The sequence below is a fragment of the Myotis daubentonii genome, chromosome 3 (assembly GCF_963259705.1).
Source record: "Myotis daubentonii chromosome 3, mMyoDau2.1, whole genome shotgun sequence".
Classification (NCBI taxonomy): Eukaryota; Metazoa; Chordata; class Mammalia; order Chiroptera; family Vespertilionidae; genus Myotis; species Myotis daubentonii.
The window spans coordinates 122,081,809-122,104,950 of record NC_081842.1 but is presented as its reverse complement, the minus strand read 5'-3'; the positions used below and the strand labels follow the sequence as shown (position 1 = coordinate 122,104,950).

Below are 23,142 nucleotides of genomic sequence, written 5' to 3'. Positions count from 1 at the left end.
TCATATGATACTTGTCTTTCTCTAACTTGCTTATTTCACTTAGCATAATAATCTATAGGTTCCTCCATGCTATCTCAAAGGATAAGAGATCTTTTTTTAAATATTTTTTTTATTGTTGACAGTATTAGATATCTCCCATCCCCCCCTTTACCCACTGCTCCTAGCCCCTAGAGATCCTTTTTTTAAAAAAATATATGTTTTTATTGATTTTAGAGAGGAAGGGAGAGGGAAAGATAGAAACATTGGTAAGAGAGAAACATCAGTCCACTGCCTCCTGCATGCCCCCTACTGGGAATTGAAGCCACAACCCAGGCATGTGCCCTGAGCAGAAATCTAATGGGTGACCTCTTGGTGTGTGGGTCAATGCTCCACCACTGAGCCACACCAGTTAGGTAAGAAATCCTTCCTTTTTGACAGCTGCATAGTATTCCATTGTGAAAATATACCACATCTTTTTTATCCATCAAAAATTACTAGATTTAATAAATAAATTTGACAAAGTAGCAGGATACTAGATCAAACTTTTTTAAGTCAATTACTTTTCAGAGACGTGAGTTTTCTCTGTGTGTGTTTTTTTGTTTTGTTTTGTTTTGAAGTTTTGGAGCAAAATAATTCTTATCTCTGGGCAAGAGGAGATAAGCTCTATGGTGTTAAAGTATTAACTTACATCTGACAATTTGGTGATAAGACTGAACAGCTTTCATTGATCCAGAACTGTGTTTCTTAGAATCTATAACCGAGCATTCAACCTGACCACCGCAGATCCCACTCCTGTTTGAGCACTTGTTTCTGTACTGTCTGACCCGACCCGAATCAAATCCCCTCCTCGGGTTTTGCTGGGTTCCTGGACGACCTCAACCTTCCCTCACCTGCAGCTCAGCCTCCTCCTGCTGCTTCCTGCACCTGCGCCTTCCTGGGTACTTCTCTTTTGGCTTCTCTTAGCTCTTCCAGCGGTGTCCCTCCCAGACAGACCTCGCCTCTACCTGCCGCCCCTCTGAATCTAGATACTGCTCACTGGCTTGTCCAGTGGGTCCCAGACACAACCGACTCGAGTCTCTGTGCCTCAAAGATGATTTCAGGATCAAAGTCCTCAAGGAAAGCACTTTCCCTGCATAAATGTATCATGTGAAGACTTCTCTCACAGAGTAGTTAACTGTGGCCTCTTCACTATTTATTTCCATTGTAGTAATTCATAAATTCATTCATTGAGAACCAACTATGTCAAATGATAAAGTTGTCCTGACCTTTGTTTCTAAATTATTTTGGCAGCCTGCTCACATGAAGAGCTCGTTTTCCATTGGTTCCAGCACAGTGCGGGGCAAAGAGCGCTGGGGCGAGAGCCAGACCTGAGTTCTAGACCTGGTTCCTCTGGCCAGCAGCTAAGCGTGGGTGCTAGTAATTCCCTGTGTTTAAGAAATAAATAAATATACGTGAAAGTGCTCTATAAGTAGAAAACACTTGATTAACCATATAGAACTGACCAAGCAAAAGTAAGTTTCTTAATTCCATTGTAGACTTCTTTTATTTGGGGGGGGCGAGCACATTTTCATAATCTCAGAAAGAAGCTGATGGACAGAAAAACCAGTCTGGCCTTTTCTCCAAGAAACCTGAAGGAAAGATGCTGTAAAGTAAAGCATGTATGTATTGGCCACTGTTTTCAAGGCAGGAAGACAGGGCACCTCAGCTCGGAACCAGGGTGTGCCCGGGAGCCGGGCCGTCAGCTCAGGCATGGGCACCTCGCCAGGGAGCTCAGTGTGAGCGCCTATCTTTTCCTGAGAGCAATTTCAGCATCAGAAGTTGCATCTGAGAGAAAAGTTGCTTTGAGCAACCGTTTTAACTGGTACCATGAACTTTGTCCAGAGCTAGTTTCACAGCAAACAATCAGCATCAAACTCTTCTCAGAAATGAGTGTAAATTGTGAGAAAGGCAGTGAATGAGGAAATCCAACAAGGCTATCAGATAGTAAGTGCATGGATTTGAGTGAAAGGTGACAAGAATAAGGTCATTGACATTATAAGAAATACATAATAGTTTAAAAATTCAAGCCACAGGAGGTTGGTAAAGCCAGAAAAGGGTGGATAGGTTCTGGTTGGGCTGCAGAAGCAATTCACAGAAGAGGACCCTGGAGAAGGCCTTTCCTCTGCACCCAAAGGCAGCCCCCGACGCTCTTGAGTGGATATGTGGGCTCAGCTAGGCAGGGGTCTGGCCCATTGCTGAGAGCAGACTGGAGGCACCAATAATTTTGACTGACCCACTTAAACACAGAAAAAGGAAAGGAACATGGCAGCATGAGGTGTTTTTTTTACTTTTATTTATTACTAGGGGCCCAGTGCAGGAATTTGTGCACCTTGAAAGAAACTGTGGGCCGCGAAGTTGTGGTGGGCACAGGGGCAGGTCTTGACCCATCTGTGCTCCCACCTGGCTCCTCCCACCTCAGTCCCCAGTTCCACGTCTGCGGGTAACCCTGCTCCCGCTACCCCTGCTCCCATGTGCTGACGGCTCAGGCCCCACTCACACCCGCTGACAGCATGGAGTGATTGGGGCCGTTGCCAGCAGTGGGTGCAAGTGGTGGCTGCTGCCCCAATTTGCCCCTCGGAAGCAGGGGAAGGTGGAGAAGCCCTCAGGGATGATCAGGCCAGCAGCCACAGCTCACACTCACTAACAGCACCGAGCGATAGGGACCAGCGCTGGGCGCTGGCAGCAGGTGGGAAAGGGCCCGGCACCAGCAGTGGGTGCAAGTGGGTGCGGGAAGCAGCTGCTGGCCCCAATTGCCCCTCAGGAGCATGGGGAGGTGGAGAAGCCCTGAGGGGTGATTGGGGCCAGCTGGTGCGAGTGGCGGTTCCGGCACTAGCAGTGGGTGCAAGCGCTGGGCGGGACTGTGGCATGCAGGAGCAAAGAATTTTCAGTAACCACCAGAGACTTGCCCCAATAACAGTGACCGGTGCCCCACCTTGGCCAACACTTGCCATGTTCCGTGCTCTGCCACCTGCTACTGATGCCCACCATGCTCTGTGCATGCCTCCTGGTGGTCAGCGCACATCATAGAGACCGCTTGTTTGTTTGTTCTGTAGTCGGTCTATTTGCAAATTAGGGTTTTATATATATAGATTTTGCTAAACAAGCAAAAAACAAAACAAAACAAAAACACAAATAAACAAGATTAGGATGCTAATGGGAAGGTCTTAATAAAAGAAAGTTTAAGAGGCTAACATTCCAGTCCTAAAACATTTGACTTATTTATAAATATGTTTTTATTGATTCTTGAGAGAGAGGAAGGGAGAGGGAGAGAGAAACATTGACGAGAGAGAACATCAATTTGCTGCCTCCTGCATGATCCTCAGTGGGGATCAAGCCTGCTGCTCAGGCATGCACCCTGCCTAGAATCGAAAAGGTGACCTCCCAGTACTAATTACTGAGCAACACCAGCTGGACCATTTATTTTTAAAGAAGAATCAGAAGCACGTGAGGTAAGCAGACAGGGAAAACCCTGAGGCTTCACTTGGGTTAGACCAGGTCCTGCCCATTTCACAGTGTGCTCAGATTTCTACAGTTCCCAGAGTGCTAACTGTGTGGAGCAAGGAGGGTCCTGAGCATAGTTCTAAAAATGGGGTAGGTGGGTAGGGAAGGCTTGTTCTCCATTAGAGGGCTCGGCCCATCTCATTGAACACAAAAGAGAAGGAGGCCTGTGGCTCCAAGAACAGACACGTGGGAGGACAGAGGAGAGAGGTGTGAGGTGAAGAGCACAGGCCTGGTGCCCTAGGCTCTGGGTTATAGATCTGGAGGATAAGGGTGGGGCCAGGGGCCTCCAGGGGTCCCTGCCTCCATGCTTGCTCGTCTCAGGGGTGTAGTGACAGCCTGGACAAAGCAAGGCCACTGGGAGGCTCTGACAGCAGGTGAAGCAGGGAGGAGCAGAGCACACTGCAGGACCAGTGACTTGACACGAGTTCATGGTAGGAGAGGGTGCAAAACCCAGCTGTGTTCCGGCCCTGCCTGAAGCCGAAGGTTCCCTGGCAGGGACTTGTCGCTCATGTCAGAGAAATGCACAGTGATTTCAGCACAGAAGAAGGGCGGGTTCATGGCTGGGAATTATCAAAAATTTACCAATTTTAAATTAGGTCCCATCACTAAATAGAGGAAGTAGTTTTAATAAATTATGTGTAGATTAGAATTCTCTCTGGAAGGCACAGGGTGGGGGGCGGGGGGAAGTTGGTAGTTTGAAGACACACTTTAAATTGGGAATTCTTTGACAAAAAGAAAGGGGAAGCTTCAGCCCCTATCGCCATGTTGTGAAGTGTAGACTGTCATATACTGAACCTCGCAATAGAAGGGGAACTTCTGGAGAACACAGGAAAGGAAAAACAAAGCAGCTGTCTCAGCAGGGTCCTCGAAAATAAACAAAGAAACCTTCAATTATCTTTGAAGAAAGAACCAGAAAAATGAGAGGAACATGTGAAAAGAGAATTTTCATCATCCTTTCACTTCTGTCTCTATAGGAAAAATGAGTTGGCCAAGTCTCAGGAGATGTGAGAAAACCAAATGAGAATAGGGGACAGGGCCCACCGACACTGGCCACAGCGAAATCAGATGGGCTCCCAGGGCCTCCAGCATTTCCTAAGAAAAGGGTGCTGATACAGAAAGAAGACAGTGAAGCACATAAAACTGGTTTTGTTTTCATGAAGGACCTTATAAACACAGGTGCATACTTACTGAATTTGACACCAGGTCACTTGTGTGGCAACCAGTAACAGCTGTGGAACGAAACAAAGGATAGGAAGATAGAAAAGAAATACATGCTGTGAAAACCTTCTTGTTTGGCATTTTCTATTTATCATGACAATACATAAATAAGAACAAAAAAGTAACAGTGAAAAGAAGGAAAAATTCATGTACTAATACTTTTAAATTACAATAATGAATATTTTGGGAAATGAGGAAAAACATAAACTTGTATGTTGGTTTATCATATTAATGAATTACAGTTTGTTTTTCAGTCTTAACTTCTGCAAATTTGTAAGTGTATTGTCAAAACTGAACTTCTCTTTATGTCACTCTATCTTCATTCATCACTGATATAAAACTTTTGTTTTATTTGAATTTTGAAACATTTCTTTCATGTTAAGCAACAGATATACAAATAGTTATGAAATGTGTTAAACAAGGATGAGATTGAGAGACTAATAAAAATCTCATTTTACATCAAGGTCCATAAACAGCATGTTTATGCTTCTTTGGGATCAATTCTAGTGGCTTTCAAATACCTCCACTTTCAAAACATTGTAAAGACAGGCAAGCATGCAGTGGCCACAGAACCACAGACTGAAGTAGCTGACCAAGCTGGTTCCAGTTTACTCTGCACATCACAGGGGCTGGAGATGGAACTGCCCCATGGAGCTCTGATTCCACATCATCTGGAATTTACTGGGGGGAAAAAATCCCCCATGTCCTGCCTGCTAACTGGGAGTTCTGCACATTCTGTTCGGTAAAGAATACATTGTTAATTAAAGGAGATGTAGCGGAACGTTTGAAGTATACTATTAATACTCCACTGTAGACACCACCATTGTTCAGACTTAGAACTTAGGTCAACAGAAGCATTTTTGCAGAGAGCCATATTTTATCACTGGCTCTTTAGGATTGATTGCTGGCTCGTGGTGGTAATAAAAAATAGGCCAATCTTTAGCTATTTATTAAACATTGTTTTATAAATGTTCCACATCTGTACTGGGAGTGGCGGGGTTCTGTTGCACTCTTGGTGGCTGCTGAGGAGGGGCAGATGAAATTCCCTAATTCCTGGGGTTGCTTTCCTGCTTCCCCAAGACACCCAGCTCTAATCTGAGAGAAGGGGAGGGGGAGCAAGATGGAGGGGAGGTGAAGGAGAGGGAGGGGTGAAGGAAGGGGAGGGAGGAGGGGAGGAGGGGGAGGGAAACAGGAACAGGGAGGGGGAAGAGGTGGGGGACAGAAGGGGGCTTCAAGTCAGAGACCCCAGTGACCAAGCAGCAGTGGAAAGCACACAGAGCAGCACTGGAGTTGGGGGTAAAGCATTTCGGGAAGTCTTACTGTATGAGACTGTGGAGAAGTGTCTGCAAGGTTGCAGGTTAGCACCCGGTGCCCAGGGGAGCAGCCAGGCTGTGCCAACTTGTGGGTCTGGTGAGTGCCCTGACTGGGTTCTGGCCACTCCAGGCAACAAAGTCACAATCCCCAGGCCCCTGCCCTGAACCACCAGCCACACCTGCCCCCAGGCTCCTCAAGCAGAGGAGAGGGGGCTGCCCTGTGGCCTCTGGCCCTCTGCCCAGGGACACCACCCCGCCCCCACCCCCTGCCCACGCACTCCGGTCTGTGGCAGGTGCTACCTGCCAATAACCTTTTGCCCCCAACTCTGCTCCTGCTTCTGGTGAATGCAGAACAGCACCTCCTCACTCCTCCATGCTGTCTAACCATGCTGGCCACCTCACTGGGTAGATTTGTCTTTAGAGAAGTCCCACAGGGCATCCAGTCAGGCTATGATGCCTGACCCTCTACCTCCAAACTGCTCTCCTGCCTCCAGCCTGTCCAGCATGAGCGCAAATCAAATCCAAGTCCCCCCATGGCTGCCCCCAGCTTACAGGATAAGGACTTACCTCAGTCAGTAAATCCTGCCCCTCCACTCTCCACCTCTAGCTTCTCTCACCTTCCCTGGGGCGGGTGATCTGAGAGCAGCTTCCAAGTCCACTGCATTCCCTCCCATCTACACCTTCACTTGCACGCTACCCTCTGTCCGGATGCCCTTTGCCCTGCTCCCAAGGTCTCCACTCAGCAGGGCACTCTCCACAGAGCATGCATTTATTCCCCGCGGAATAGTCAGGAGTGCTGCCTCCTCTCCCCAGCTCAATTAGAAAGTCTCAGAAGACAGGACTGCCTGCACAGCTCTTCCCTTCTCTCCTGGCAGTCTGCAGAGCAGCTGTGAAGCACTTGGTGAAGTGGCTCCCTGGTGAGCTGTGAGCACTGTGGCCAACTGCAGCACTGGACACGGGCCTCCCCTACTTTTCGTGGCGAGGGTCTTGTCATGGGGCACAGTGCTTAACAGAGGCCCAGATATCATTGGACCCTGATGGCATTCCTCCAGTCAGGCCATGGGTAAGCACCGGTTAGTGGGGGTGCATGGCAGGTAGGGATGTTTCTAGAAGGCTTTCTAAAGGTGAAGCCAGTGACTTCAGATAGCACCTTCTGGGGCAAAGCATTAGGAGGACTTTTAGTATCAGCTTGTTGACAGATACTTGGGAGCCAGTGACACTTCCTCCGCCTGCCACACCCAAGCTGAGGGCTAGGGCCGCTTGCTGTAAGGCAATTCCCCCGCTCGGACCCCACATGGCCCACAGCGTGCAGGCTGCCCTGCTGGCCAGTGTCCTGTCTGTGTAGGAGAGGCAGGACAGGAGAACATGGGGTGGACCCATGTACCCTGCTCTGCGGGCACCCTGGCACTTGCCTGTTCTTACTGGGTTCTGGAAACCCAATCCCTGGCCCCGCCCCTCAGCCCTGAGGGTTGGGAGGCATCCTGCCAGTCTTGGGTTGCTTCAATATCCACTCTTGCCTCCTTTGCTCTGTCCTTATTCAACACAAATGAAGACACTCATCACAGCAATCCCCAAGCTTTCTGTAAGACCCACACCAGACATTGGAGGCCTCAATCTGAGGAACGATGGCACATGCAGGACAGAAGACCATCTGCTTAGGGGGCCAGGCACTGATCCCACCACTCCACACAGGGGCCATTCTGGGTTCCTGCAAGGGGCCTCCTGGGGCCCGGCTCACCCCGCTCTCTGGCTGCGCCTCCAGGCTAATCAGAAATGCCCGGTCAGAGGGGTGTGTGGCAGCCAAAGTGCCTCCAATCTAATGGGAAGCCATCTTCAGAAAACGACGCTGACTCTAATGCCCACGGTTGTCAGCATTTCGTTAGTCAAGCCTTCCTGGTGGTATTGGCATTTCGAAAGGAGTGCTTGGATGTCAGTCCTCATCTGGCCACTTTTTAGCTCTGTGACTAGGTAATGCTCAAGCTCTCTAGCATTTGGGTTCTTCATCTAAAAATGGGGGTAACATTAAAATGTCTCTCACAAGTCTGGATGCCAGCTCCCACCACACACCAGTGCTCAGTGACGGCTGGCCTGAATGGGGCTGGCTGTTTTGCTATCTAGATGAAAGGTCTCTGGGATAAGGAGGGGCTTCCGGGACACACACACTGCCATCCAGGAAGGCTGCAGGCAGACTGGCTCTGACGCAGCACCGTGCCACCAAACAGGGTGCCGTCTAGCACTGCTCACCCCTTCCAGGGAGTTTCTTTCATGTTAATCTTGAGAAGAAGTTGCCCACATGTGTGGGTTGCCTCCTCCAGGACTTCCCCAAGGTATTCCAGAGAACCGGGATCAAACTGGACTTAGCTAGGCCTGCCTGCCATGTGACCACCTTGCCCGCCTGCTCAGCTCACTGGTTCAATACTTCAGCCTCCTACTTGTTAAACACAGCCCCTTACCCACACCTGCTCCATGGGCACCTGAGGAAGACAGGTAGTGATAGCAGGCAGACGGCTGGGATGCAGCTCATTTTCGGAGTGATGAAAGCCACCACCAAGTCAAGCAATGCTCCTCCTCATGCCTCACCTCTCCCTCGGCCGCCACATCAGTGCAGCTCAACACAGACCAAGCAGAATCAGAACATCTGACCTGCACATGACAAGCCTCTCTAGGGACTCCTGTTCTGAGGAAGTTCTGTGCCACTTGGGCCTCTGGTCACGAAGGGCACACCCTTTGCAAAGCAGAAGGTGACATTTCTTTAGTACAAATGTAGAGGTCTTTTTGATTTTTATTTTCCAAAAAGGCTCCCCACCAGGGCCTTGGGGAAACCCAGAGCCGAGCAGCAAAAGGCAAACCTGCTCACCAGAAAGTATGGTTCCTGTTTGTGCCATTTCTGGCCACTTCTGGGGGTGGGTGAATGAGGCTAAGGGGAAGACAATAGGCGTACGTAGACCTCAAGGGAAGAGGGGCCAACACCATGCTGGTTGTGATGCTCCATTCGTGCATGCTGCTGGGTACGTGTGTGTCCTGGAGGGCTGAGCAGCTAAGTGGGAAGGCCACTGTACGCGGATGTGACCTCCTTGGGTCAAGCTATGCAAATGAGCAAATGGTGGGATTGGCATTGTTTCCAAAAGCTATCTCAATCTACATTATTCCTAGAAGGGACTGTTAGCTCAAAAAACCAACGCCTTCCCAACTCCCACCCAGTTTTCTTAAACAGGCCTTTGTACAAAAATCCCACACAAAAAGTTTTTTCTACCTCTAAATAAACTCCACATCACACCCAATTAGAATACTGAGCGGCTGAGTACTTTCAGTCACCTGTTAAAATAGCTTTTGGCACCAACTCTAATGACCTGAACTAGAAGCTTCAGGAACTACTAACTCTTTATGATCAACAGTTTGCATAGAGGTCTGCAGCCAAAATAAACCCCATTCGCAGATGTTCAAACATGCACTGGTAATTCTCCCCTGATGGAGAGACAGGCAGGGCACACTTGCAACCTTTAGTCAGATACTCAATAAGGTGGTTAAGCCTAAGGTGCAAAATGGAACACTAATTTTGATACTAGCTAAAATAATTATGCTCTGTTATTACAGTCACAGGTCTCTAGCGGGAGGGAAACGAGAGCGAAGTGTCAAGATAGCTCTGCATAATGAAACACAGTCAGGGTGTTACATGACTCCCCGAGCCTGGGCCGAGGAGCCCCTGCTAGATCCCAAGGGATGGAGGTGCTCAAGCCTCCCACAAGTCGAAGGCAGTTTTTCTTTTTTTCTCAGTTTCTCCCCTTTCTCTGGCAATACAAGGAAAGGGAAGAGGAACTTCCCTCTGAAGTCTTGGTGGTTTCTTGTTAAGTACATGTATAAATACAGCATGTTGAAAGCACATTCTTAATAAAATTATTAATAACTCAGAGTCAGGATGGGAGGAGCCGTCTAGTGGATCACAGGGCTTGACAGTGTGTTCCCCATTTCTATGGTGAGAGGCGGGTTTACAGAGCAGCCTTCGTGACCAACTCATGTTGTGCAACACAAGCTCTGCCTTTTCCCTGGGTGCCCAGGTACCTGAGCTCAACATGTCCCTTGAGTTGCAGACAAGACCCCCTGAAGGTTAAGAATTTCTCTAAGACACAACTCAAAACAATAAAACACAGCTGTGTGCATGCGTGTACACACACACACACGATTATTAGAATTTATAGGCTCTCACTAGAGTTCATAAGCTGTCTCTGCCTGAGTGATGTGAGCAGTTCCAGATGCTGAAAGTGGGGTTCCTTGTTGAGACAGAAACGAAAAAGAACCAGAACCCAATACATTAAAGAAGCCACTAGTGGAAAACCATGCTCATGGAAAAGCAAAAATGCTATTGAGGGCTGTGAGGACACTCAAGGTTAATTAAGGCACTCTGAAAAACATGATTGAGGTCAAAGAATCACGTTGGGCAGAGAGGGTTTATCAACAGATACCTGGAGTGGAATGAGCAGAAACCTGAATGGAATGGAGGTGAATGGAGTGAGTGAGCAGAAACCTCAGTGGAGTGGAGTGAGTGAGCAGATACCTGGATGGAGTGGAGGTTAGAGCAGGTGACCCAGTTAAGTCACCTTCACTGTAGGCCATGGTTCTGAATTTCAGGCTAGAAAGGATCTGTGCAAAAGTAAATGACAGAAAAAAATAGCCTATGAAAACTTGCCTGGGCCACAACCATCTTGTTTCACAAATCAAGGCCCTGGGGCAGCAGGGGTCCACTGCTCCCCCATCTTAAGTGTGACCTAACCACTGGGCCTGACCAGGGCAGAGAAGAGGCCTCTGCCTTCAACATCTAGGCATAGTCAAGACTATCTTTAAAAAAATTTTTTTTAAATATGTTTTTATTGATTTCAGAGAGGGAGCGGGAGATAGAAACATCAATGATGAGAGAGAATCATTGATTGGCTGCCTCCTGCTAGCCCCTACTGGGGATCGAGCCCACAACCCAGGCATGTGCTCTTGACCAGAATGGAACCCAGGAACCTTCAGTTCGCAGGCCGATTCTCTATCCACTGGGTCAAACTGGTTGCAAGCCTGCTGAGTCAGAATAAACATTTATGCCACAAACTAATCAATGCCATGTCATCTCACCCATCAGGAGCTGCTACCAGATTAGCCCAACACAGCTCCAGCCCCCTGCCAGGAGCTTCCAGGGACTGGAAGCAGAAACTTGGGACACATGGCAAGCCGGGGCCCATGCACACCTGCCTGTAGTTCAAGCCAAACCTGTACTTGAAGTAAAAAGTTACACCCCAGCACTCCCACCCTCCAAACTGGATTTCAACAAGGACAAAATAGGAAGTCAACTTAAATTGTTCCTGGAGCCAGTTTGTGGTTTTTCACATTAGAAGCTGGGGGTGGAATCAGAACCTGCGCTCAACAGTCTGCAGCAGTGCTGGGGGGTGGGATGGGGGGGCAGGGGAGTGGCTGGGCCATCTCTGTGGGAGAGGCAATCACTTCAGACTGCTGGCATTCAGTTCCCACCCTGTGCAGCAGCACACGGCTCCCGTCTCTGAACTTCTTGCTTTCATGGATGATTGACTTTTCTCCCACGGAGAAATTGGTTCACGTTTCCTAGTGTCTGCTGTGCTTCCCCTGGAGGAAAACAGCCTCTAAAATAAAATCAGCATCTGTGCTGGAGCAGCAGGCTCCCAACCTGCTTCAAGGCCCTCCCAGGCAGGGACACGCACCGCCATGCCTTAGCTAAGGAAGGATGCTCTGAACACAAAGTTAAATGTGGCTACACTACCTTTTATTAATAAAAGTGTGTAGCTGTTGGTAAATGTCACCATGGAGAGAATATAAACCATGGGTGAGACACACCAAGAGAGATATGCCAGCTGGGAGACTGAAGCACGTGACCAGAGGCTACAGTCAGGATGGCAGCAGGACTGTCGAGACTGCTGCCCAGGCACCAAGATTGTGGTCAAAGGCATCGCCGCAGCACTGGAATTAAGGCAAAAACATGTCCTCTCGCTAAGAGTGTCCTCAGTGCTCAACATGTAACAACACGATTACACAGGTACTCCATTTAAAACAACAGACAAGTTCACAAAACAGTTCTGGACACTTAAACTCTAGGTTTTCTTTCTGGCAGCACCAGACTAAACTCGGTGGCTCTGCAGCATTTCCGACTTCAGGTGCGTTACAGTCTTCTGAGAAAGGCCCAGTACTTCAGAACGCCCGGTGTGGCTGTGGAGAAAGAACAGTGCTGGCAACAAATAGTAAGACAGCATTTCGGGACCTACAGGAATATATTTTGATGCTCATAAGTGAACATACATTTAAGCATTCAAACTGATATCTTCAATACTTTCTAGTTAACATATTTACATTTATTTTTGGTTTAAGGAAAAGTGTACTTCATAGGCAAATTATTTCATCTGTATGTGGGAGGTCCATGGCCACGTTTCTTATTGAATACCTGGGGCCTGTACGCCCGTAGAGTTGGGAGATGTCATTGTCCCGATCCCCCAAGAGCTCACCTGTGACACACCCTCTAAAGCATGGGAAACCTCTTACTCAGGCTCCTTGTGTGGCAGCATCAGAGAAAGAGTGCAGCACCTCCTTAGGGAGAAGCCAGGGATGGGTTTCCATTCCGTGGCTCTGCGCGCTGAAGCACTGGAGCTGTACAAAGGCTGGGGCACAGAAATGCTTGCAGCACGCCGGCATGCCCGCTGGCCCATGCTGCAGCTATAGGTGCTCTGCTGCCTGCCGGCTGTGGACTGAATGTGGAATTTTACCCACCAGAAAGCATTACTGGAGCCCAAATAAGAAACTTTAAATAGCTCAGTGACATTGATGCTTTTCCCTTTGGCTTCAGAAAACAATCACGACCGAACATCTTTAACTATGAGGCAGAGTTGACTGGAACCACAAAAAACACCTTTTCAAAAAACATTTAATGAGGTAGCTGAGATCAAATATCAAATCCACAGCATACACAAAGGTGCTCAATAAGTGCACATTTAAAATTGTATTTTTAAATGCTAACTGCTACAATGCCTAATAAATGTTCTTTCTTCCCACTACCTAAAGGTACGAGCAAGCCTTTGGAAGGGCCCCTGGCAGAGAGAGACAGCAAGTGGTTGGGAGTCAGTGAAGCTGGAGGGAAGAGAAAGGCAGGGCATTCAGAGCATACAGCTTTGGCTAAATTGGTAGTGCTCCCCATAGAACTAAAATGCAGTGGGTGCCAGAGAGAACAAATACCACACAGAACCTGGGGACATGATGGGCTCCAAGGGGACCTGACTTGAGGCAGCAGGAAGCCCAGGCCTGGGGCAGTCATTAAATCTAGGCAATGGTCAGAACACTGACCGCCACCACCTTTCAAGGCCCCTGAAGCCATCTCAGAGGGAGTCTGGCCACGTGCTGCCCTGACATGGCCACCTGCGCTCTGGGGGCGGCTGCCTTCAGCCACTGCCTAAGTTCTCAGTGCGTGTTCACAGACAAGGGCTGCTTCTGGCTGCACAGCACTGCAGATGCTGACAGGAAAGCCCTCACTTGGAGCGCTGGGCAAAGGGAAAGGGGGTGGTAGCAGCTGGCAGTGTGGACTGAGAGTGCTCGTCACTGTTCACACGCTCACACATGCAAACAGACGCATGCAGAGACACACACACACACACACACACACGTGCAAACTGACCCTCAGAGGCAAGTGACACTGTGGGCAGCGAGCAGCCTCCAGACAGTGCAGAAATTTTGGGAAGACAGAGTGGAAGGGCCTGAGACAGGGCTGGGGAGGTCCTGGATAGGAGCCTGGATCCACTTTCTTCGCCAGCCTCCCCTCCTGTCCTCCGAGGTGAGGTGGCACCCCACACACCAGGTCGCCTGGCGGAAAGGCAGGCACCAGGTCGCAGTGTTAGGTCTCCGTAGGGTACTTGCTGTAGGCCAGAGGAGGCAGGGCCTGAAAGCTGCTCTCCCTCCAGGCGCTGGGCGGGGCCTCCGTGCGCCCCTGCTCTTTATATTTACCCAGAATGTTCCTGGCTTCTTCTGCATCCCTCAAAGGGCTCTCTCCATACTCCTCCTTCAGCCACTGCCGGTACTGAAGGAGTTGAAAAGAAAAGCAAACGTCACACACACACCGGCATGCATGTAAGACTTTTATGTGTTACATACAAACTGGCAAATACATGGGCATGGGCAGTCACAGCTCTGTGGTTGGCCAGGCAGTGTCAAAGAAGAGAAATTACTGCTTCTTCAGGTTTTGGCTTGAGGACATGAATGTCAGCCAAACCCAGAAAACAGTACTTGACCCCCAGGGAGAGAAATGAAGCACACGGGGCCCAAGGAAGATGGTAAAGGGTGATATCCTGTGGCTATGGCTGGTGAACAAGGGGCCAGGGAGGACTTCATGTGGGGTTCAAGTAAGGTGTCCTTGGACCAGATGTCCTCTGTGGGCCTCTCCAACTTCAACCTCCATGCTTCCAGGGGTGTGTGGAAAGACAGGCACCTTCCCAGGGTGTGCTGCGTACCTCCCGAGTCCCTGGAGCACAGTTACCTCATGGACTTCATGCTTCTCAAATTCCTGGAGCTGTCTCTGGAAGCCCAGGTTGGGGTTGGCACAGGACCTGCCTGCACGCACAGTGTGCAGGGCATCTTCCCAGCCAAAGTCAGTGACGGTCATGATGTACGCGATCACCAGAGTCACACTCCTGGAGACACCGGCCAGGCTGTGGGGCCAAGAGAATGGCCCGTGGGCAAGGAAGGTTTAGGGTCTGCAGTCTACCTTCTGATCCATTTGGAGCAAGTACTCTATGGACCTGATTCTAGAGTCTTCCTGCCTTGGATTGCGAGTGGACAGCAAGCCAATATGCTACCTGGAAATCCCTCAACCATGGACACAACCAGGCAGAGGACCTGAGAGCACACACACACGTGCTCTGAAATTCAGCCATGGTGTATGCTCTGCGGGCAGTAAGGATTACGTGTCTTTAGCAGGCTGAGTAGGGGACCTATTGTAAATGCATATGCAAAGTAAGGTGGTCAAGGAAAGGCTGTGCTGCGTCAGATTTGGAGTGTTCTAGTAACGGTTTCTGATGGGGAAGTTTAGCACATTTCTCATTTTGAGAAAAGCCTATATTCAGATTTGCACAGCTGTATGAAATACAAATTCCTAGACTATGAGACCTACAGATAGTTAAATATAAATAATATTATCAATATGGTAATAACACTAATAAACCACTTTGATGTGATGTCTCTTCCGTAAGGCTTTATCTCAGAAATAATGAAAGCTTTTAAAAAATACATCTTCTCGCCCTAACCAGTTTGGCTCAGTGGATACAGTGTCGGCCTGTGGACTGAAGGGTCCCAGGTTCAATTCCGGTCAAGGGCATGTGCCTTGGTTGCGGGCACATCCCCAGTGGGGAGTGTGCAGGAGGCAGCTGGTCGATGTTTCTCATCGATGTTTCTAGCTCTCTATTCCTCCCGCTTCCTCTCTGTAAAAAAATCAATAAAATAAAATATATATATTTTAAAAAATACATCTTCTTGAGCTGCAACCTGGAACCCTAGAATTCCAGGTAGAGAAAGGAGTTCAAAACTGCCCTTTAAATGGCTCCAACTGCACTCCCTAAGTGATACACACACACAAACACACACACACACACACACATATATTTTAGAGAGGAAGGGAGAGGGAGAGAGAGGTAGAAACATCAATGATGAGAGAGAATCATTGACTGGCTGCCTCCTATACACCCCCTACTGGGTGGGGATCAAGCCTGCAACCCAGTCATGTGCCCTTGACAGGAATCAAACCTGGGACCCTTCAGTCTGTAGGCTGACGCTTTATCCACTGAGCCAAACCAGCTGTGGCCCCAAAGAGCTTTAATGAAAAGGCAAACAATGCTACAAAACCCACCATTTGTATTTATAACATGTCCTACTCTTTTTAAAAGTAAAATAAATAAGCACTCTATTTCAAGAACTTTATACAACTGCAGAACACCCTTTTTAAGCAATCAAACTATCTATGTTTCTGCTCCCCCATGACGGGTCCCTGGCCCTTAGGACAAATGACAGTTCTCATGAATGACCCCTGTGGACACTGTGCACTGGACACCCTCTGCCACCAGGGCTGCCCCCCACTTCGGCAGTGGCACGCCCAGTGGCGCCAGTGTATTTCCAGAGAGCTTCACTGCAACAGGGACTCGAGCTGCTGGCCAACATTGAGCCTCATTCAAGGCAGAGAGGCAGGTACTCGGCCTGCACTCTGACACTGAGCATGGCTCCAGACTTTGGCTGCTGGCTCCCATACAGGTCAGTGATGCTGCCAGAGGAAGACAGAAGAATGAGGGAGTGAAGTGAGAGCCGACACTCGGAGAGCTCACTCTGCACCAGGCTCCGTGTGCTGTCCTTCAGCTCCACCTGTCCGTCCCTTCCTCTGCAGTGCATGTATACATGCATGTACATGTATGTGTACCTACACCCACACCCAGAGGACAGCCGAATCGAGGGGCACAGATGCATGTAACTGCTTAATTCTAAGTCTATTCAGATCCTTTCAAAGCCAAACACACACAAAGTCCCAACCTAGATGGAGAGAGAGCCGCCACTCTGGTGCTACGGTGACGCAGTACTACAGTGATGCGGTGCTACCACCACACACGCAATCACAGCTCTGCGGAAGGAACTGTGCTCTGAAAGACCCTGAGGGCTCAGGAACAAACCTACAGTCTGTGCCCTCCATGGAGGCTGCTCTGACAGAATGGCAGAGGTTGGCCACAAAGGCTCTGCTGTCCAGGGGCCTGACAGTCCCTACAGAAGTCCTACCTGTGAAGATGAAAAACCTGTTTAGGGTTCTCTCTCAACGAAGGCCAACCGTGTTGAACAAAGAGGAGACTCAAGTGGGGTGTGTGTCTGAGGTTTCGAGGGAAGAAAAAAACCATTAGGAGATGAAATAATTAACTGCACACAGGGGAGCCCTGAGAATCGACCAAGCTGAACGGCTTTCAGGCAAGAGGCATACATACCAGTGGACAAGACAGCCCTCTCCCCGGAGCCGGCACTCGTGAATGAATTTAATACTTTCTTTGAAATGTCTTGTCCTGAGGGGAGAAAAAGAGAGAAGTGACATTCATTTACTCAACACATGGTAAAAAGTCCACCTGAGGTTTGTTAGAAGGTCTCGGCCACTCAGCTTCCCAGCCACACTGTCGGGCAGAGCTGCCTGCGTGTCAGCGCCCATCACACGCCCCGAGGCCTGGGGAGCTGAGGCCTGGGGGCTGCCCACGTCTGGGCTGCTTGGAATTTGTCTACTGCCACTGACTGGTGGTCATGGTGGGTGGCTTGTGCCCAGCCCACGGTCAGTCTGGCCCCCTGATGCTCGGCAGCACACCGGCAACCCTACAGCCACTTTGGTGAGGAAGGTGCCCATGTTATGCAGGCTCCCTAAGTCCGAAAAGCTAGTTTACTTCTGACACTCTGAACAACCAGTAAGTCTTCCACACCGGCCTCCTCCTGTCCTGTCTGTGTGACAGGAGAGCTGTGTGGAAATGACAACTGCAGCTCCAACGCCTACCCACTCAGTAGCTTAGTGGCTGTGTGGCCTCAGGAAAGCCCCGTGGCTCCCCTTAACCTCTGCTGTAGTGGGAATAATGTTTTACATGTCAACATGCTCCATGGATTCTGAAGTTCTCTAGGACAATAATCCACGACCCTCACTTCTGACTCTCAGCTTTGCTTCCATGTGTCTAGTCAGAATGGGAAATCCAGGTGCGATGCGATGATCGCCACAGGCACTGACTGCAGAGAAGTTCTGTAGTGTTAAGTTCAGGTGCCTAGCTGTTCTGGGACAGGCATAAATCTGCAAAGTGACTCAGGGCATTGCAACTCTACTCCCAAAGACTGGCTTGGTGTAAAGTGGGCAAGAAAAGATTCCTGATGGGATCCTGACATCTGAGTGTTAGTGCTGAGAGTCCTTAGGCGGGGTGTGGAGCCATGAAACTGTGTGGAGGGGTGTAAGCACGGGGTGAGCCCAGCCCGAAGGCCAGGTGCTGCAAGCAGGTGAGGGTTCGGTGCTCAGTCTCCCATTTCTCAAACCCAGCGATGGGGAGCAGGCAGGGAAACCCTCTGGCTCTGCAGGTGGCGGAGCATGTTCGGCTGCACTGACTTCACTGGGGCAGCAGCAAGCTCAGTCTTCAGAATCCCCTATTCTCTTCAGTTCTGGCCTGAGAAGTGAAGGGAAAGCTTGTGGTGGGGATTTCTGGGAAAGTTTTCCTTCTGATGAAAGGAAAGCTATCTCTGCCCTAGGCTTCCTGCCAAGGCACTGGAAGTGAGCACTCTGCCTGGAGCTGCATCAGATGCCTGGGACCACAGGTGACAGGCCTCCGAGTGGAGGGGTAGCAGGATGGATAGGGGGACACCAAGGTGTTGCTGCCTAGGCCTGGGAGCATTCATTTTCAGACTTCTGGGTCAAGGAGTTAAGTAATAAATGTCTTTATAACTTAAAACACTGTCAATCAGATATTCTATTACCTACAATCAATACAATCTTCCTGATATCAGCAACTAATTCAACAGTTTTAAACACATGGAGCCAACTCTTCTGGCTTAGGAGTGGCTATAGGCTGCTGTCTGCAATCGGCTTCATGGTTTACACAGTGTGACCTGTCCTCCTCTGGAGGCCACTGCAGTGGGGAGACGGGACAGGGGTAAGTGGGTCTGACTGTATATCCGAGCCGGACAGCCGGCCCAGAAGCCAGGCCCACCCCTGACTAGAGGCTAGTGGCCAAGGGTGCAGCTAGAGTGTGCATGCCTTTGTCACCAGGCCAGCCACACTAGGACATCCAGGGGATCTGGAAAAGCCTCCCAGGCCACAGCCTGTGGTACAGCCTATCCTTTGTGGGAGAGCTGCATCCGGGATAAGATAGCAGGGAAGAAGAAGGCAACCAAAAAGAGAAGAGCACACCTAGGAATAAATGACAACTGCCTTAGTGCATAAACCACAGGCTGCCTGGGAGCACTGCAAAAGCATCCAGTGACACAGGAGCTAACAGTGCTCCACCAGGCGGGCAGGCCTTGCTGTCTGGGGACAGGGTGGGTGCTGTGGCAATCACCAAGATCTTGCAAAGATGACACACGAATCGTTTTGCTGAAATTTCGGAGTGGGAACATCTTACGTCCAGTTTTTATACTTGCACATCCCAAACTATGTGCACAATGGAACCTAGGTCTTAAGCACTGTGGAGTGTATCTGGGTTCAAGAGCAGCCTTGTCACATCTCAGAATAAGAGGTGGGGGGTGTGGGTGTGGTCAGGAGGGCAAATCTAAGCTTGCCATGGCCTAGAGACAGTGTGTAAAGGAACTGAGGGGCCGAGGACGGGCCCTCACTCTGCCCCCACAAGAACCTGACTCCTCCAGCTCTAACTGCATCCAGTGCAAGGCAAACGAGCCCATGAGGGCTCCTGTGCACCCTGCAGAGCCCAGAGTGCCTGGCCCAGGGGCGCAACGATGCCAACAAAGTGCCTGCTCAGAGCCCTGCCAGGAAACTTGACTCATGACACTTTAGGCATGAGGCCAAGCCAGGCAGCATTCCTAGAAATGCCTTTTCCAAGAAAAGCCAGGAGGCAGGCGTGCTCACTACTGCTTTGGTGTGTTGCAGGGAGTGGGGGGTTATTTCCAGGGAAGCTAATGACATAAGCCCAAGCTCTGGCCATTAAACACCCTCCTCCACAGTGGGAAATACCCACGACTCTGGTTCTGATATTGCCCCACCCTCTGACTGAAGCAGAAGCATAGCCTGAGGCACCATCGCACCACAAACTGCTTCCATAAACACAGGTTCCCTATTCCTGCTCCTCATTGGGTATTCGCTTCCACACATTCTGTACTAAGCAAGTCAGCCTGCTGGTTCAGAAGGAAAGCACAGCCTGCAAGTGTTCCAAAAATGCCTCTGCCACTGACACTCAGAGGGAACCCCTGGGCCACGTGTGTTCCACACTTACCCAATAATGCTGCTGCTGCTGACACCCAGAGGGAACCCCTGGGCCACGTGTGTTCCACACTCACCCAATAATGCTGCTGCTGCTGACACTAAGAGGGAACACATGGACCATATGTTCCACATTCTCCCAATAATGCCGCTGCTGCCGACATCCAGAGGGAACACTTGGGGCCATGTGTCCTCCACACTCACCCAATAATGCTGCTGCTGCTGGTGACCACCCAGAGGGAACCCACTGGGCAGGCAGAGGGCACTTCGGCAGAGATATCCTTCATGGGGCTCAGCAAACAGCCCCACAGCTGTATTGCCCAGGTGCCCTTCCTCTTCTTCCTCCTCAGTCTGTGCTAGCCTCCTTGTGGACCAGTACATCCCCAACCCCTCCTTCTCCATCCAGAGACAAGAACCAGGGCCAGCCATGCTTTCCTGACCTCCAGAGAGCAGCCAAGCAACACCATATGGTGTTCATCTTTCTACAAGTCTTGGTCGCTGCGATCCCCCTGTGGGCATGAAGAGTCCTGTCCTGTGAGGACTCCGCCTCCGTAAGCTGAAGCCCAGAAATGGCCCAGCACCCTGATGGCAGCTGGGCTTGCTCACTGCAGCCATACAGACAGCAAAGCCACGGATTTTTGTGCACCAGGCCACTAGTATATAATTTATTTTTGCTAATAGCTATTCTTTGTGGTTTTGATTTGCATTTCCCTAATAATTAGTGATGTTGAATATCCTATATAATAAAAGACTAATATGCAAATTGTCCCCTCTACTGGAAGTTCCGACTGGGAGTTTGACCAGGGGGTGGGGCCAGCCCACCAACTGCCCTCGGCCCCTCCCCCTGGCTGGCCCCGCCCCTGGTTGCCCCCCAGACACCACCTGAACTCATGCACCGGGCCTCTAGTCTTTTCATATGTCTTTTAGTCATTTGTATTTCCTCTTTGAAAAGATGTCTATTCAGATCCTGTGCCCATTTTTCAATCAGATTGGTTGTACCTTACTTTTCATTCTGGCAAATAAGGTTATTTTATTTTTATATTATTATTTTTTAAATATATTCTTATTGATTTCAGAGAGGAAGGGAAAGGGAGAGAGAGAGATAGAAACATTAATGATGAAAGAGAATCATTAGTCATTTGCCTCCTGCATGCCCCACACTGGGGATTGAGCCTGCAACCTGGGCATGTGCCCTGGTGGGGAATTGAACCATGATCTCCTGGTTCTTAGGTTGACACTCAACCAACTGAGCCACACCGGCTGGGAAAATAAAAGCAATCTAAAAAAAAACCAACACACCCAAGAAAAAAACAAAACCCCTCTTTACCATCTAGTACAAAATAATTTCACAAAGAATAGTTCAACACTACAAACACTAGAAAGACATAGTCTAAGACTAAAAAATAGTTCAAGTTAAAGCCTTATGAAAAATGCAAAACACACTTTCCACATATTTCTCTTTCCTATAGACTGCAATGTCCTTAGGAGCTGTGTGTGAGCACGTGTGTGTAAGTTCTCATGTGTGTATGCATCTGTTTGGAAGGGCCATCAAGGGCCACCTAGCTCTGATCTTGCAAAATTGTTTTTTAAATAATGAAAATAAAGAAAAATGTAAATAGGAGAGAGTACAGAGGACATCAGCTACACTACATAAAAATACACAAAAAGACAGGGAGGTAGAATGAGGAAAGAAAGTTTTATTGAATTGTTAAATATCAGCTCTCTGTACTCTAATGCCTCTTCTCTTCAGGAGAACCTCAAGCAGTTTAGAGATCTGTTTGATTCCCCAACCCTGGGATGTCATGAAGGCTTTACGATAATGAGGCAATGTTGCCAACTCCCCAGCACAGACCAAGCTCCTGCATTTGATCGAAGGAGAAGATAAAAAATAAGAGTTATACCCTTAATGATGTCTACATATAAAATGCCAACTTAATAAACATTAAAATAAGAATGAACAAAATAAGCTGTTACACACCTAACCACTCACTTTCCAAGTACATTATCACTCCTTACTTGAATACAAAGAAATTAAAATCTTATCTTTGCAGATGCTTAGTGTTCATAAACACTTCTACTTATCTCACCTAATACTATAAAAATTGTGTGAGATAGTTATTTTACAGTGAGAGAAGTAAGGTTAAAACAGCTTCCCTAGGAAAGCACAGAGAGAAAGCAAAGGCAAATATTTCCAAAACCTTAATTCACCAACCCATCTCCATCAGCCGCTTGGAGAACATGCAGCTGTGCAGTTGATACAAACTCCAGGATGTCCCTAATTGTAACAAGTCAAGCAAAGTGGGCAGCCTGGATCTGGGGGGTTATCGCCACTATGAGAATCTGAATTTTCATATGCCTTGACTTTGCAAGGCAAAGTGGTTGGGGAAACAGCTAAAATCTTAATGCAGTGGTTCTCAACCTTCCTAATGCCGCGACCCTTTAATACAGTTCCTCATGTTGTGGTGACCCCCAACCATAAAATTATTTTCGTTGCTACTTCATAACTGTAATTTTGCTACTGTTATGAATCGTAATGTAAATATCTGATATGCAGGATGTATTTAGGCGTCCCCTGTGAAGGGTCATTTGACCCCCAAAAGGGGTCGCGACCCACAGGTTGAGAACCACTGTCTTAATGTGTTAATGTTACCTCAAACCAGGTTTCTGCATATCAAGTTCCTGGAAGATCAGATGGGGAGTTAGTGAGTACTGAGGCCAAGATAGAGAATTGACCTTTCTGGGCAGCGGGTTTGCAGCAACTGAATACCAAGTGACAGCAATGTTTCAAAGATCAAAATTAGCAGAAGAATTCCTGTGGATATAGAAATCTGTGGGTAAAGATTTAGGATATAAAACCTTAAGTTATATTCAAAGCTGGAAATAATTTTTAAAATACCTAAGTTTAAAACAATAAGCAATACAGTTTTCTAGAATTTATTTTGTCATTAAATATAGGGACTCTCACCCTGACTGGTGTGGCTCAGTTAGTTGAGCATCGTTCCATGCACCCAAAGTCACCTATTCAATTTCTGGTGAGGGCACCAGGTTGTAGGTTCGATCCCCAGTCGGGTCATGTACAGGAGGCAGCCAAAGAATGCTTCTCTTTCACATTGATGATTCTTTCTCTCCCCCCCG

The 23,142-nt window shown here is 48.8% G+C and overlaps 1 protein-coding gene across 7 annotated transcripts in view; it reads right to left on the bottom strand.

Moving 5' to 3' along the window:
- Positions 1 to 11,803: 11,803 nt before the first annotated feature.
- Positions 11,804 to 23,142, bottom strand: part of DUSP22 (dual specificity phosphatase 22) — a 61,022-nt gene continuing 49,683 nt past the window's right edge. For 3 of the 7 annotated variants that reach the window (XM_059688394.1, XM_059688392.1, XM_059688399.1), the window contains 4 exons: positions 17,048 to 17,122; positions 14,572 to 14,743; positions 14,043 to 14,115; positions 12,956 to 13,901 (listed from right to left, as the gene is read on the bottom strand). In XM_059688394.1, the coding sequence (XP_059544377.1) occupies positions 13,645 to 13,901; positions 14,043 to 14,115; positions 14,572 to 14,743; positions 17,048 to 17,122 (577 nt within the window). In that variant the 3' untranslated portion in view covers positions 12,956 to 13,644. Of the gene's footprint in view, positions 12,283 to 12,955; positions 14,116 to 14,571; positions 14,744 to 17,047; positions 17,123 to 23,142 lie in introns of those variants that run through there. The other 4 variants (XM_059688393.1, XM_059688397.1, XM_059688398.1 and 1 more) reach the window with 4 other exon arrangements.